The sequence below is a fragment of the Sapajus apella genome, unplaced genomic scaffold (assembly GCF_009761245.1).
Source record: "Sapajus apella isolate SASKATOON/1434 unplaced genomic scaffold, GSC_monkey_1.0 scaffold66, whole genome shotgun sequence".
NCBI lineage: Eukaryota > Metazoa > Chordata > Mammalia > Primates > Cebidae > Sapajus > Sapajus apella.
The window spans coordinates 11,459,651-11,473,148 of record NW_022437006.1 but is presented as its reverse complement, the minus strand read 5'-3'; the positions used below and the strand labels follow the sequence as shown (position 1 = coordinate 11,473,148).

General features: G+C 32.9%; 1 protein-coding gene across 3 annotated transcripts in view; it reads left to right on the top strand.

Annotated features, from left to right (window-relative positions):
- RPAP3 (RNA polymerase II associated protein 3) overlaps positions 1 to 13,157 on the top strand; it is a 34,768-nt gene extending 21,611 nt beyond the window's left edge. For 2 of the 3 annotated variants that reach the window (XM_032248416.1, XM_032248417.1), the window contains 8 exons: positions 398 to 519; positions 2,530 to 2,600; positions 2,710 to 2,811; positions 6,571 to 6,809; positions 7,808 to 7,994; positions 8,802 to 8,899; positions 9,695 to 9,795; positions 12,912 to 13,157. In XM_032248416.1, coding sequence (XP_032104307.1) covers positions 398 to 519; positions 2,530 to 2,600; positions 2,710 to 2,811; positions 6,571 to 6,809; positions 7,808 to 7,994; positions 8,802 to 8,899; positions 9,695 to 9,795; positions 12,912 to 12,997 — 1,006 coding nt within the window. In that variant the 3' untranslated portion in view covers positions 12,998 to 13,157. The remainder of the gene's footprint in view (positions 1 to 397; positions 520 to 2,529; positions 2,601 to 2,709; positions 2,812 to 6,570; positions 6,810 to 7,807; positions 7,995 to 8,801; positions 8,900 to 9,694; positions 9,796 to 12,911) is intronic. The other variant, XM_032248418.1, reaches the window with a different exon arrangement.
- Positions 13,158 to 13,498: the final 341 nt, after the last annotated feature.

Sequence of the window (13,498 nt, the reverse complement as noted above, 5' to 3'; positions counted from 1 at the left end):
TATACTGTGGGTAAATGTTCATAAAGTTTTATTAGAAAACTAATGCCAGTTAAAATTCTAATGTAGTACCTGTGCATATTGAGGCTTGGAGAGGAGGTAGGCTGCCAGCAGTGGTATTCTTTTGTCTGCCCTTAGTCATACTTTTGCATTATTATTCCATTCCTCCAGCAGACTCTCCTAACTTTCCCTTAATCTGGTACCTTCCACCTCCTCACCAAATTATTCCAAGATTTGGTGAGAATAAAAAAATTTATGAAATAGTTCTCCACTTCAAACACAGATTAAGGAGTTAGTGATTGAAATTATATACAAGTTTTTAAAATTAGAAACTTGGTTTATATGAAAATTTTCCATAACCTGCCTTTTTTCCAGTCAGTAATTTTATCATGTTCAATAGATATGAAGAAGCTGAAAAAGACTGCACACAAGCCATTTTATTAGATGGCTCATATTCTAAAGCTTTTGCCAGAAGAGGAACTGCAAGAACATTTCTGGGAAAGCTAAATGAGGCAAAACAAGGTAAGACTTTATAATAGCTGGCACTCAGTCATCCTGATGAGATGCCCAAGTTATAGAAGTAGAGATTCATGTAGCTTACCCATGGTTCAAAGATACCGAACTTAGGGAATTATGTTTTCTTTCCACAGTTTAGATCATGAATAGATTTGGAGGCATGCAGCTTCTACAGTGTACCTGATTATCTTTTTGTTTAGTAGCATACAGTACATTGTGGCTAATTGCCAGTCAACATTAATGAAAAATTTTAATTATAGATGAGAGTGGAAAAAGTGATAAAAAGACAAGAATAAAAAGAAAAGGAAGGGAATCAGTGTTGCTGAGCAAAAGGGACTCAGTGCCTGATGTGCTAGAAGCCAATACTGTATGCAAAAGGGACACAGTGCCTGTGTCCCTTTTTTTTTGAGAAATCAGATTTTTGAGAAAAGGCTTTATGTTGAAAGTTGACTCCCAAAGAGACAGGAAACAAGCTCAAATCTGTCTCCTTGTCTTAGCTTTAAGGCAGTAATTTTATTAGAAAAGGTGTAGGTGGGTGGATACTAGAATTAGGTGATTAGTGGAAGGAAAGGGGAAAGTTCTTGGGCATGTGTAGCTGTCTCTTCATGCTAACTCATGGATTGCATGTGCAAGTTCAGGGTAGTCAGTATGAAACTTGGTAGAAATTCAGGCTGTGAAATCAGCAAGCTTGTTTTGTGCAAACTCCACTTGGCCATTTTGGTTCCAATGATTTCAGCCGTTTTTTTTTTTTTTTTTTTTTTTTTTTTTTTTTTTTTTAAAATCCCAATAAGCAGAGGAAGTTTCATTGTTTCAGCAAGTTGTATCTTTTCCTGTCTGTCATCCTGCAAACTCAAGAATTTCTGTTAGTGACTGATTTTTTTTTTTTTTAAACTCTGCACTGTGGTTTCATCAGCAGGTAGGGAATGGAGGATAATGGAGATCTGTAGTGATGCCATTTTAATTCTTGATACTAGTTTTTTTCCTTGATTTTTTATGGTCTTGTTTTTTAGATATTCATTTAATTAGTCTTTTCAAAGAACCAACTTGGTTCTCCTGTGTGTGTTTTCTATTTAATTTCCTTCTGCTTTTTATTTTATTCCTTCAACTTTCAGTTTAATTTGCTGTTTTTCTAGCTTCTGAGATCAGTACTTAGATAATTGATTTTCAGCCTCTGTTCTTTTCTGATATGTGCATTTAAAATCTGGTAGTTTCTCTATAAGACTGTTAGCTATAGCCTGTGTTTTTTTGTGTGTGTTATAAAAAAATACATGTAACATTAAATTTATTGTTTTAACCATTTTTCAATATATAGCTCAGTGGCATTAAGTACATTTACATTGTTGTGCAGTCATCACCACTGTCCGTCTCCAGAACTTTGTCATCATCCCATTCTAAAACTCTATACACATTAAACAATACCTCACCTTTTCCTCTCCCCCAAGCCCTAGTAATCTCCATTCTACTTTCTGTCACTGAATTTGAGTATTCTAGATATCCTATGTAAGTGGAATCAAGCAGTATTTGTCCTTTTGCCTCTGGCTTATTTAACTTAGCATAATGTTTATGTTGGAGCATGTATCAGAATTTCGTTCCTTTTTAAGGCTAATACTTTGTTGTATGTCATTCTCTTAGTAACATGTTACATTTAGCGAGTTACTCTGTCATTTGCTTACATGGTGAACTTTGCTAAGTTAGATGACCTCTAGGCCTTAGTTTTATCACCTTTAAAGTGGGGTTGTAGTGAGGGTTACGTGAAAATTCATATAAAACAACTACAATAGCATTCAGTAAATGTTCTTACTATAGCTCACGTGTTTCCTAGCAATCTGAGTAAAACATCTTGAGCTAAAAAACATCTTGAGTGATTACTTGGAGTGAGACCTCACTACCTTCTATCCTAATAAAAAAAGAAAAAAAATTTGATTACGAACTGAGTAGTATATCATGAATATACGTGTCAATATGAAAACTCCACATTTTCACTACATTCTAATATTTTTTAAAAATTCACTTTAGATTTTGAAACTGTTTTACTTCTGGAACCTGGAAATAAGCAAGCAGTAACTGAACTCTCCAAAATTAAGAAGGTAATATGTTCTTTTCACCAAAACTTGGTCATATTTTCTGAAACATAAATCTATTTATTTGTTGTATGATAAATATTTTGGTAGTTATGATTATAAATTTATTTTCAAGGAATTAATTGAGAAAGGACACTGGGATGATGTCTTTCTTGATTCCACACAAAGACAAAATGTGGTAAAACCCATTAATAATTCACCACATTCTGGATCAACTGTAAGTAAAGCACTTTCATTTTCTCCTTGCCATTTAAATATGTTGTATTAAGAGAATTGGAAACCAGCTGTTGTATTAATAAACTCTTAAAGGAAATGTTGAAATGTCTTCCTGGGGAGTTTTTTTTTTTTTTTTTAAGAGTCTTTAAGAAATACTAGTAAAAATTAAAAACAAAAATAAAAAAAAATTCTATCTAGGTCAAAGTAAAAAGAAAAAAAAGGAAAAAATACTTCCTAGCATTACTGACATAATAAGGGAAATTTAGCTGTGTTTAGATTTTTGGGGTAACTTTTTAAGTGACTATTTGAATTTAACACTATAAATATTTCTACCTATTTATCTTATATTAAAGGAATTTCAAGCAGTTTTACATCTTATAGAAATTAAATGTCTTTGTACTTTTATTACTATTCTGAAGTTGGGATAAACACATTTGCATCAAGTAAATTATGAAATATACAGAAAAGTACACAAGACAAATTATGATTTAGAGAACAATTGCAAAGTGAACACCCATGAAACCGAGTCAGAAAATAGAAAGATATCACCCTCCAAAAACCTATGTGCCCCTTACTGATCGATATCCTCTTCCTGCCCTCTTAAACTGTTATGCATAGATGATCCTTTGCATAACAGTTTTCTTTATTAGAAATAACAATTTCGTAAGGAAGTCAGAGCAGGTACTTTTATCCTTTTTTTTTTACAAAGACAGAAAAGGAAAGAAAGTTTGTTTTGCTACATTTGTATTAGTAGTTAGTAGCAAATAGATTTCTTAGTTTAATTCTTTTCCAGTGCACTTAATATGACTGTTTTTTGTTTTTGTTTGTTTTTTTTTGAGACAGAGTTTTGCACTTGTCCCCTAGGATGGAGTGCAATCGTGTGATCTCAGCTCACTGCAACCTCCACCTTCTGGGTTCAAGTGGTTCTCCTACTTTTTAGCCTCTGGAGTAGCTGGGATTACAGGCATACCACCATGCCCGGCTAATTTTTGTATTTTTAGTAGAGACAGAGTTTACCATGTTGGCCAGACTGGTCTTGAACCCCTGACCTTAAGTGATCTTCCCACCTTGCGATCTTTGGGATTTTGGCCTCCTAAAGTGCTAGAAGTACAGGTGTGAGCCACTGTGCCTGGCCTATTATGACTGTATTCTTGATAATACTGGTTTTGTGTGTTGTGTGTTCCGGGAATAAATCTAGGTATTTTCACATATTATGGTCATTTTCATATGTTCATTTACTATTCTTTTTAGTAAAAGTGATTAAATATTTAATTAAATGTAGTTTAAACTTCTGTATCTTTGTAATACTTCTTTACAAAAATTAATTCACAAGTTTACAAAAGGCCTTTGTTAGATATCACTGTCCATGATTATAAAAACATTGCCATATGATGTGTGTAATATTCCATGACTAATATACCATAAGTAGCTTTTTACACATTTGTTGGGTCCTTCTTGTTAAAAATGAATTTATGTTAATAGTCGTGAAAATGCAACATGAATTTAAATCTCTTATGGCAGTATGACAAAACAGAACACCTCTAGGAAATGAGAAATCTCAGAGTAAACCATTCTGTAAATGATCCAAAACAAACTAAATTAGTATTCTAGTGGGAAGGGAAAAAAATTGCTGTTTATTTTTATAATGGATCTTCATGATAAAAATAATGTGGGCATTATTTTTAAAAAGTAGAGGATAGCAGTTTGGTATAATGCCTCTGAGACTGGATTTGAGCCCCACTTGATAAACTTAGCAATCTTGAACACGTTAGTTAATCCCTGTGTTATCCTTACTTTTTCTCCTTAAGTTGATATAATAACTCACGGATTAGTTTATATCAAAGGAAATAATATGCATAAATGCTAAGGCAATTTCAGGTGAAACAAATTTTAATTTCCTTTGTAGTCACCTATTTGTGACAACACTTGGACACCAGGGAAAATGATCAGAGAAGAAAGGAAGACTACAAAAAGTATATATATAGAGAGAGTCCCAGGATTATTGCAATGAGAGGCTAGGCTGGGGTAGTCTGTGCTTGAAGGGCTGGCAGCTGGGAAGTATTTTTAGCAAACCTCTAGACAGTGTAGAAGAGCAGAGATGTAGGGGAACTTGGGCCTTGGGTTTCCCCACTAATTTTCTGCTAAAATGTCTTATTTTGCTTTATTTCCTTTTTTTTTTTTTTTTTTTTTTCCATTTTTCTGTTTCCTGATGTCAAAACTTCACCTTCTGTTTGGTCCTTTTTTCTTCTTATTTCTTTGTTCTTTTTTCTCTCTCTTTTTTTTTTTTTTGAAATGGTCATAATATACAACTAAATAAAATGTTAGGCTTCTGAGTCATGATTTTAAAAAAGGAATGAATTGAACCTTTCATATTTTCTTAAGTTCTTTCTTTCTATAGTGGTTTCTTTTATGGTTTACTCCTGTTACCAGCATACTGTTGTTCCCTGCAGTCCTTCCAATTGTCATCAGTGACCCTCAGTGGCTTTCGGTACCCCGGGTCTACACTTAACAGAGACGATTGATTAGGAAATTCATAAATTCAAATCATTATTTACATATCTGTTATCAAGGAAAAAGGTTTAATACTAACCCATATCCATTCTTGATCAATATCTTGATAAAAATTATTGCTGATACAGTTCTTATGATTATTCTTTAAAATAGAACTGCTTGAAGGATTCTGTTACAAATTTTCTTACAGCTTTTTCGTTTTTTGTACCTTCAATTATTTTTCTCTTTTTTAAAGATAATCAATTTTCAAACATATACAAAAGTAATAATAGCTACAACTGTTAATCAATATTTACAAAATTTAGAAGAAGCTTTTCTTGTTTCATTTTTCAATACTCTTGGTGGAACAGCAGCTCCTCAGTGTATTTCTGTGTGTTTGGTATGATTATATAGTGAAGAGTATTGTTATATTTTACTAGATATAATTATATAAATATGTAATTAAATATAACAGTACTGTATGTCAACATAAGTTGAAAATGACATGTGTAGTGATCAAGATAAACAGTGAAAGCCATTTATTTTATTAAATTGGAAAAAAGAGTTTACTTTTACCAACTTTGTGAATATTACTTGACAGATTTTTAATCCTGGGCTACTTTTATCCAGCTGCTACATATTTAGACAGTATGCTTAGGTTTTAATGATAGTCTACCCCATACACAATGCTGGTTATTGTCTGCCCTTATTCCACTTGCCTTCAGTCAGTCCACAATACTGACGTTGGTTTGGTAATTTCTTCACTGTATTGCCCCTAGAATAGAGTCCAAACTCCTTTCATGGCATCCAAGTCCCTTTATAAACTGTCTTCAAGCCGCCTTTCAGACTTTGCCTTGACCATGCCTTGCCTTACACCAGCCTGTTGGACTTCTCACCCTTCCACTGACCATGCTGCACCCTTCAACTTTGACATTCCTGTGTGCTTTTTCTGTGAAGGCTTCCCTCATCCCAGTGTTTATCTTCCTTCCTGTATTCTCTTAGAATTTTGTGCTTTCATCTCTTAAACAGACCCGTGGCCTTATTATTATTTACATATACATGTCTTTCTCCCCTGTTTTGACCTACCTGGGATAAGTGCTATGTATAGTTTTTTATTTGTATTATCAGACTCCTAAGTCTGTCTAGCCACCAAATTGAATTTACTCATCACTGGGATATTAGCTGTAAGAACATTGCAGCCTTTTAACTTGTGACCCTAAAATAGGAAACCTTTAATATATTGATTTAAGGAATTGTTTAATTGTTTTAGAAACCACTCAAGAAGGTTATTATTGAAGAAACTGGTAATTTGATACAGACTATTGATGTGCCAGACATCACTACTGCTGCTGCTCCAGAAAGTAATCCTATTAATCTAGCAAATGTGATAGCAGCCACAGGCACCACAAATAAGAAGAATTCAAGCCAAGATGACCTTTTTCCCACAAGTGATACTCCAAGAGCAAAAGTATTGAAAATAGAAGAAATCAGTGATACGTCATCCTTACAGTGAGTAGAAATACTGTTATTTGATGATCATCTGGAATGGTGATAATTCCACTGGAGAATTGATATTACTGAGACTTCTGATTTGTACTAATCATGCTAATTTTTTGAACTGCCTAACTTAAGGTTCTAGTTTTTCTTTTTTATTTGTACTTACTTTAAGAGCGATTTTTTTTTCACCACAGTGTGAAATTTAGAGATAAGGTGTCTTGAAAATTGATTTTGTTTAAAAATTTTCAGTTCTAGGATTTCAGTGTATATGTTTTATTATTTAGTTCAGCAAAATTTTAGTTTTTTTAAAAGAAAGCTTCATAAAATTGTAGAATTTATGCATTGCCATCATTTCATCCATTAGTATTTATTTGTGGACTCTAACTTTTGTTTGGTGTTGAAAAAATAGTTTATGTGCTTTTTCTTAATATAGAAGATATAGACTAATTAGGTTCATTCTGAGGTATGGAAACCTTACTCATATATTTTTACATTGCCACTCAACAAACCTGCTAAGAGTTGTTTTTTAAACTTCGAACTTCAGTAGTGTTTTTATTTAAAGTGATAGAAATGAATTAAATAGAATGATAGATTGCGGGACAATAGTAAATAGGCAGGTTTTTTTTTTTTTTGGAAGAAGCATTTCTTCCATTTTTGGAATATTTTGAAAATGATCATTCAGATCTTTGAAAGGCCAAGTCATTAGTGTATGTGACATGATGACTGAAATATACAGAAATGGTGTACTCAAGAGGTGGATAGGCTAGTTGCCTAGCAGATAAGAATAGTCATTATATAGCCAGCATGTGAAAATTTGCAAGAGCATAATCTATTTTGCCAAAAAATATTTATATATTATTAGCTGAAATAATTGAATACTTGTAGAATACAAATAGATTGTTTATACAGTATTAATAGGGTCAAAAATTTAAAAATTTTATTGATGGCTCCTTGATTGAGCTGTGGTTATTTACGGTTCTCTTCTGTTTGATACCTCTGAAATATTTCAGACCTCAAGCCAATTTGAAACAGGATGTATGTCAATCTTACAGTGGGAAAATGCCTATACAGATAGGACAAAAACCTGCTCAGTTTGTCACAACTGTTCTTCCTCCAATTCCCGCAAACTCGTTCCAGCTTGAATCTGATTTCAGACAATTGAAAAGTTCTCCAGATATGTTGTATCAGTATTTAAAGGTAAGAGAGAGGAAGCTAGTAGTTCTGTTGCAAGTAAAAGGTCAAAGAACTTCTTTTGTCACTTTATAATAATGGTGCCATATTTGCTTTTTGTAGGATATTATTGGAGAAATTATTGTAGAATACATCACCCTGGTCAGACCATTTAAAAATATTTACAACTAGGGAACCTTGATGTTCTCCTTTGGAAATAGATTCTGTGTCAAATTTTATTGTCTCAACTTAATCTAATTTCATATATATTAGCTTAAGCTTAATCCTTCATAAAAATTCTAAAATACATTGAGTATCTTCTGTGTGCCAAGTAGTACTTGCAATATTTAGGCAATCATTCTCCTAAAAATAAGCTTATATTTGCTCTAAGAAAAAGACTCAAATCCTATGAAATTTAGCAAATAATAAATAAGCATGGTCTTTTTCAAGTGTAATCATAGTAACATTTCCTTATAATTATGCAATATGAAATTACTTCCAAATACATTTTCTCATGTAATTCTCCTTTTTAAAATCTCTAGTTACATTTATTGTTCTTTGAGAGCCCTCTTAAGTTTCCTGTCTCTCTTAGGATGGTGTATATCTCTTCTGCTCATAAGATTTTTCTGTGGCTAGAGCAGAGTGATTATCATGCAGTTCCTGTAACTCATTCTTCTATCATAATTGCATTTTAATGTGACTTCATTATTATTCATAAGTGCTAATGCATAGTAGTTATTCTTTACTATTTTTACCCAAGCAATTGTTATATAATTTGTGGTATGTAAGTGTTGCCATCAAGTAATTGTCTAACTTTTAATTTTTTTTTCCAAGCAAATTGAACCATCTTTGTATCCTAAGTTGTTTCAGAAAAATCTGGATCCGGATATATTCAACCAGATCATTAAAATTCTGCATGACTTTTACATTGAGTAAGTCAAGGTTTTTTTGGTTATCCAGTTACCCAGTCTTCACTTAATGTCATTGATAGGTTCTTGGAAACTGTACCTTTAATTTAAATGATTAAACCATAGGAGCTTAAGTCTTGTTTATATCAGCTGGCCTATGGTAAAATTGGTTTGTTTATACAGTATGCTGTAAAGTGCAAGAGTCAAAGGAAAGCTGGGGAAGAGAGCTTTAGACTGAAGGAATGATACTTGTGCAGTGCTTCTGAGGCAGGAAAGAGTAAATGAGTCCAGAGAATTAAAAGTAGTGTGGCTGGATTATAGAATAAGGAGCCTTTCAAGAGCCTTTTGTTGATGTTAAGTGAGAATTTACTGTACTTTCATATTATAATGCTAGGCTATTTGCAATGATTTGGGAAGTTCATTCTCTTTGAATATATGTAGCAAATTAATATCATATAGCAAAATTAGCTTTTTTGTAAGTTTCTTTGTTACAGAAGTTGCAAGGAAATGACAAGTACAGACAATAAAAGGGAAAAGTTTAAAAGGGAGGAAAAAGGACTCTAATTTTTTTTGTAGATAAAAATAGGGTATGGAAGTGACCAATGTTTTAACAGAATAATAGTTTCTATGCCAAGCTCTCATTTAAGAATATTATAATTTCTTCAATTGACTTAATACATTTCTTCATTTGGGCACTTAAATAAAGGTAGTATCCAGGGGGAAAATTATATTTATGTATAATTAGAAGCATTGTGTTAGTAAACAGAATTGTTAATAAATGAGCTACTTTTAACTTATTTTATATTTGGATTATTTCAGGAAAGAAAAGCCATCACTCATCTTTGAAATCTTACAAAGACTTTCTGAACTAAAAAGGTTTGATATGGCAGTGATGTTTATGTCAGAAACAGAGAAAAAGAGTAAGTTCTATGAAAGTTTTCCTATGTTTGTTTATTCTTGTACATTCCTTTATTCATTCAACAAATAACAGCTGACATTTACTATTTACTGTGTATAAGGTTATATTTAATCAAATATTTATAATTAAATTATATTGTCAAATAAATTAAATTAATTATATTAAATTATATTTAGTAAGTTAATTAGATTGGATAACAAGAACAGTTAAAATTGTATTGTTAGTCCTGACAATGTTATGAAGTGTGGGTACTGTTTCCTCCTTTTACAGAGGAGGAAACTGAAGTACAGAGAGGCTAAGAAACTTGACTAAGGTCATATAGCTAGAAGTCAGACCCAGGATTTGAACCCAGGCAGTCCAACTCCATAGTCTGAGCTCTTCTATTTGAAAATGCGGTAAATGGTATAATGGTTGAGTTCCTACTGTCACTGAGTATGTAAAGGATCAAAGCCACAGGACATGTAACTGAGTGAGGTACAGGAAAGACCTGATCTAATCTGAGAGAGGTAACTCAGTCCTTGAGTTTGATCTTAGCTGAATTCCCAAAGAAGTTCAAGAGTCAAAGGGAAAGCTGGGGAAGAGAGTTTTAGACTGAAGGAATGATATGTGCAGTGCTTCTGAGGCAGGAAAGAGCAAATGAGTCTGGAGAATTTGAAGTAGTATGGCTGGATTATAGAATAAGGAGTAATGAGTGGCAGGTGATGAGCCTTAAGAATTGTATTTCTTTTTTATTTCCACATCAGATAAAGAGTCCATTTTGAGAAATCCTAATTAAAGCAAAATTGCGCTATGTAGAAACTGCAGTTACACAGAGTTTTGGGCTATAGTCGTTTCAGGAAAAAAAAGAAAAAAATATCACTCAAATACAAGAGTGTCTTTTTTTTATTTTTAAAAATTAGCAAAAAAAACTCAGTGTATCATTTTCAGATACTTCCTGTACTAAGCATACATGGACTTCTTTTATTTCTTCTTTATCTTTTTGGCAGTGATGTTGAATGATTTTAAATCAAAAAGAAAGATACTTTTGAAATTATACTTAGGGAAATGGACATGTAATTTAGATGTATTTTTCTTTAGGCCAGGCATGGCGGCTTATACCTGTAATCCCAGTACTTTAGGAGATTAAGGCAGGAGGATCACTTGAGACCAGCCTGGCCAACATGGCGAAACCCTGTCTTTATAAAAATTCCAGAAATTAGCTGGTTGTGGTGTTGTGCATCTATAGTCCCAGCTATGCAGGGGGCTGAGATGGGAGAATCGTTTCAGTGCAGGAGGTCGAGGCTGCAGTGAGACATGATTGTGCCACTGCATTCCAGCCTAGGCAACAGAGTGAGACCCTGTCTCAAATAAATAGTTAAAAAAAAATAAAATAGATATACATTTTTTAATAGTGAGGGTTTAAACCAAAAGTTTTGGTTTTAGCTTTAGTTAACCAGAAATGTTCCTTGAAATCCCTGAAAAATGTTACTGTTTTTTACTACTGTTCTGACCTCATCTTACCACTCTTTTTTCAACCACTGTGCCCTATTGTAGTGGTTTTATATAGCTTTTAAGGTACCAAACTGCCAGTTGAGTGTGGTGGCTCACGCCTGTAATCCCAGTACTTTGGGAGGCCAAAGTGGGTGAATCATCTGAGGTCAGGAGTTCAAGACCAGCCTGGCCAACATGGTGAAACCCCATCTCTACTAAAAATACAAAAAAAAAAAAAAAAAATTAGCTGGGTGTAGTGGCGTGTGTCTGTAATCCTAGCTACTTGAGAGGCTGAGGCAGAATTGCTTGAACCTGGGAGACAAAGGTTGCAGTGAGCTGAGATTGTGCCATTGTACTCCAGCCTGAGCAACAAGAGTGAAACTCCATCTCAAAAGACAAATAAACACACACGCCCCCACCCAAACTTCATCTCAAAAAATAAACACATACACACACACACACCCCCACCCACCCACCCACCAAACTGCCAAACTTATTTTGGCCTCAAGGACTTTGTGTTTGGTTCTTCTCTCAACCCAGAATATCTTCCTGCCTATCTTCACTTTTGTGCTGCTTCATTTAGTTTTCACCTATCACCACTTCAAAGACATCTTTCTTCACCAACCCGCCATCATGTGACCTCTGTCTTCTAACTCTGTTTTTCTTCATAATACATTACTAGCTGACAGTGGTTCATGTGTATGTTTATTATATCTATCTAGTAGAATGAAAGCTCCGTGACAGCAGAAACTTTGTCCACCTGGCTCACTGGGCCTCAGTGCTAGTACATAATAACCCCTCAGTGTCAATGTGTTGAATGAATGAATTTTTTGTTACTCTAATGTGATAAGTTCAAGATGTCTGAGAATGCAAGTGGGCTCTTCAGACTGGCTGACCAATAGTACTGTTTTGATGGGGTTGAAGTTAAACATGGAAAACACTTAAAATGGTTCTGGTATGTAACTAAGCATTCAGTAAATACTTAGCTGTTATTATCTTTTATTATTGCCATTATCATTAATAACTGTTAGCTAGTTTTCCAGTTTTAATGTTGACAAGCATGAACTATAACAGTGATTTCCTAATGTTGAGTGTTGATTGATCAGTGGTAGTAAAGATGATATTTTGTGATTCATAATCTTATTTTTAACATTTAGTAGTTTTAATTTTGTAATATAAAAATATTTAACTGTTCCATCAAGTGTGATTTCATCGATGTCATTGCTGTTTTTCGTTTACAGTAGTGATATAAAGTTTTCTTTTAAAATAAAATGATTTAGGTTTGAAAAACAGTTTAATTGAAATAAAAATATTAAAAGAATAAAAGTACACTTGTTACACAGATAGGGCAAACATTTTTAAGGTAGTGAAGAATGAATTAAGTTTAATCTATAAGATTAATATTGAGAATGCAGGGGAAATTTTATATTGCTAAAGCAAAATATTCTGGAAAGAAACATTGTTGGATTGCTGTGTAATTTTGTGTTCTCAGATTGACTTTTTAAATACCTGAATTAGAATTTATAAACCTACTTATTGATTTAAAATGTAAAATGTTTTTGACAAATCAGACTGCTCCTTTTAATTTACATTTTGCTTAGTTTTTTAAAAATGAGATTAAAATGGAGATTTCTTTTTCTTTTTCAGTTGCACATGTATTATTTAATCACATAGACAAATCAGGATTGAAGGATAATTCTGTTGAAGAACTCAAGAAAAGATATGGTGGTTGATTTCCATTTTTGCTGAAAGAATTGTTTCTGACTTTCATATATAATTTTTTTCTACTAAAAGTGTTTTGCTTTTTAAGAAAATGATACTGTGATTTAACTAGTGAGAATTGTATTCAAGTGAACTCTGTGTTTTTCTGAAAATAAAAATATAAACAATGAGTTATGTTTGTAAGGATCAGCATTTTGTTTTATGAGTCATTTTAAATGTTAAATTTAGATGCATTCTTCAGTGACCTATAAATGTAACTTTATTTTTATATTTTCTTGAGTTTTTGTAACCACAAGCCAAAGCTGCTTCATTAGCATATGAATAATTATCTTTATATAGAGGAAGTTAGATGGTGAGATCCTTTGTTTATAAAACTTTTTAATGTTATTGTGCCAATTCACAAACATAAAGTTATTTAGTTGCAGGATATGTATTTTTAGTATTTATGTTGAAAGAAAGAAGACTTTTTTTTTTTTTTTTTTTTTTGAGACGGAGTTTCGCTCTTGTTACCC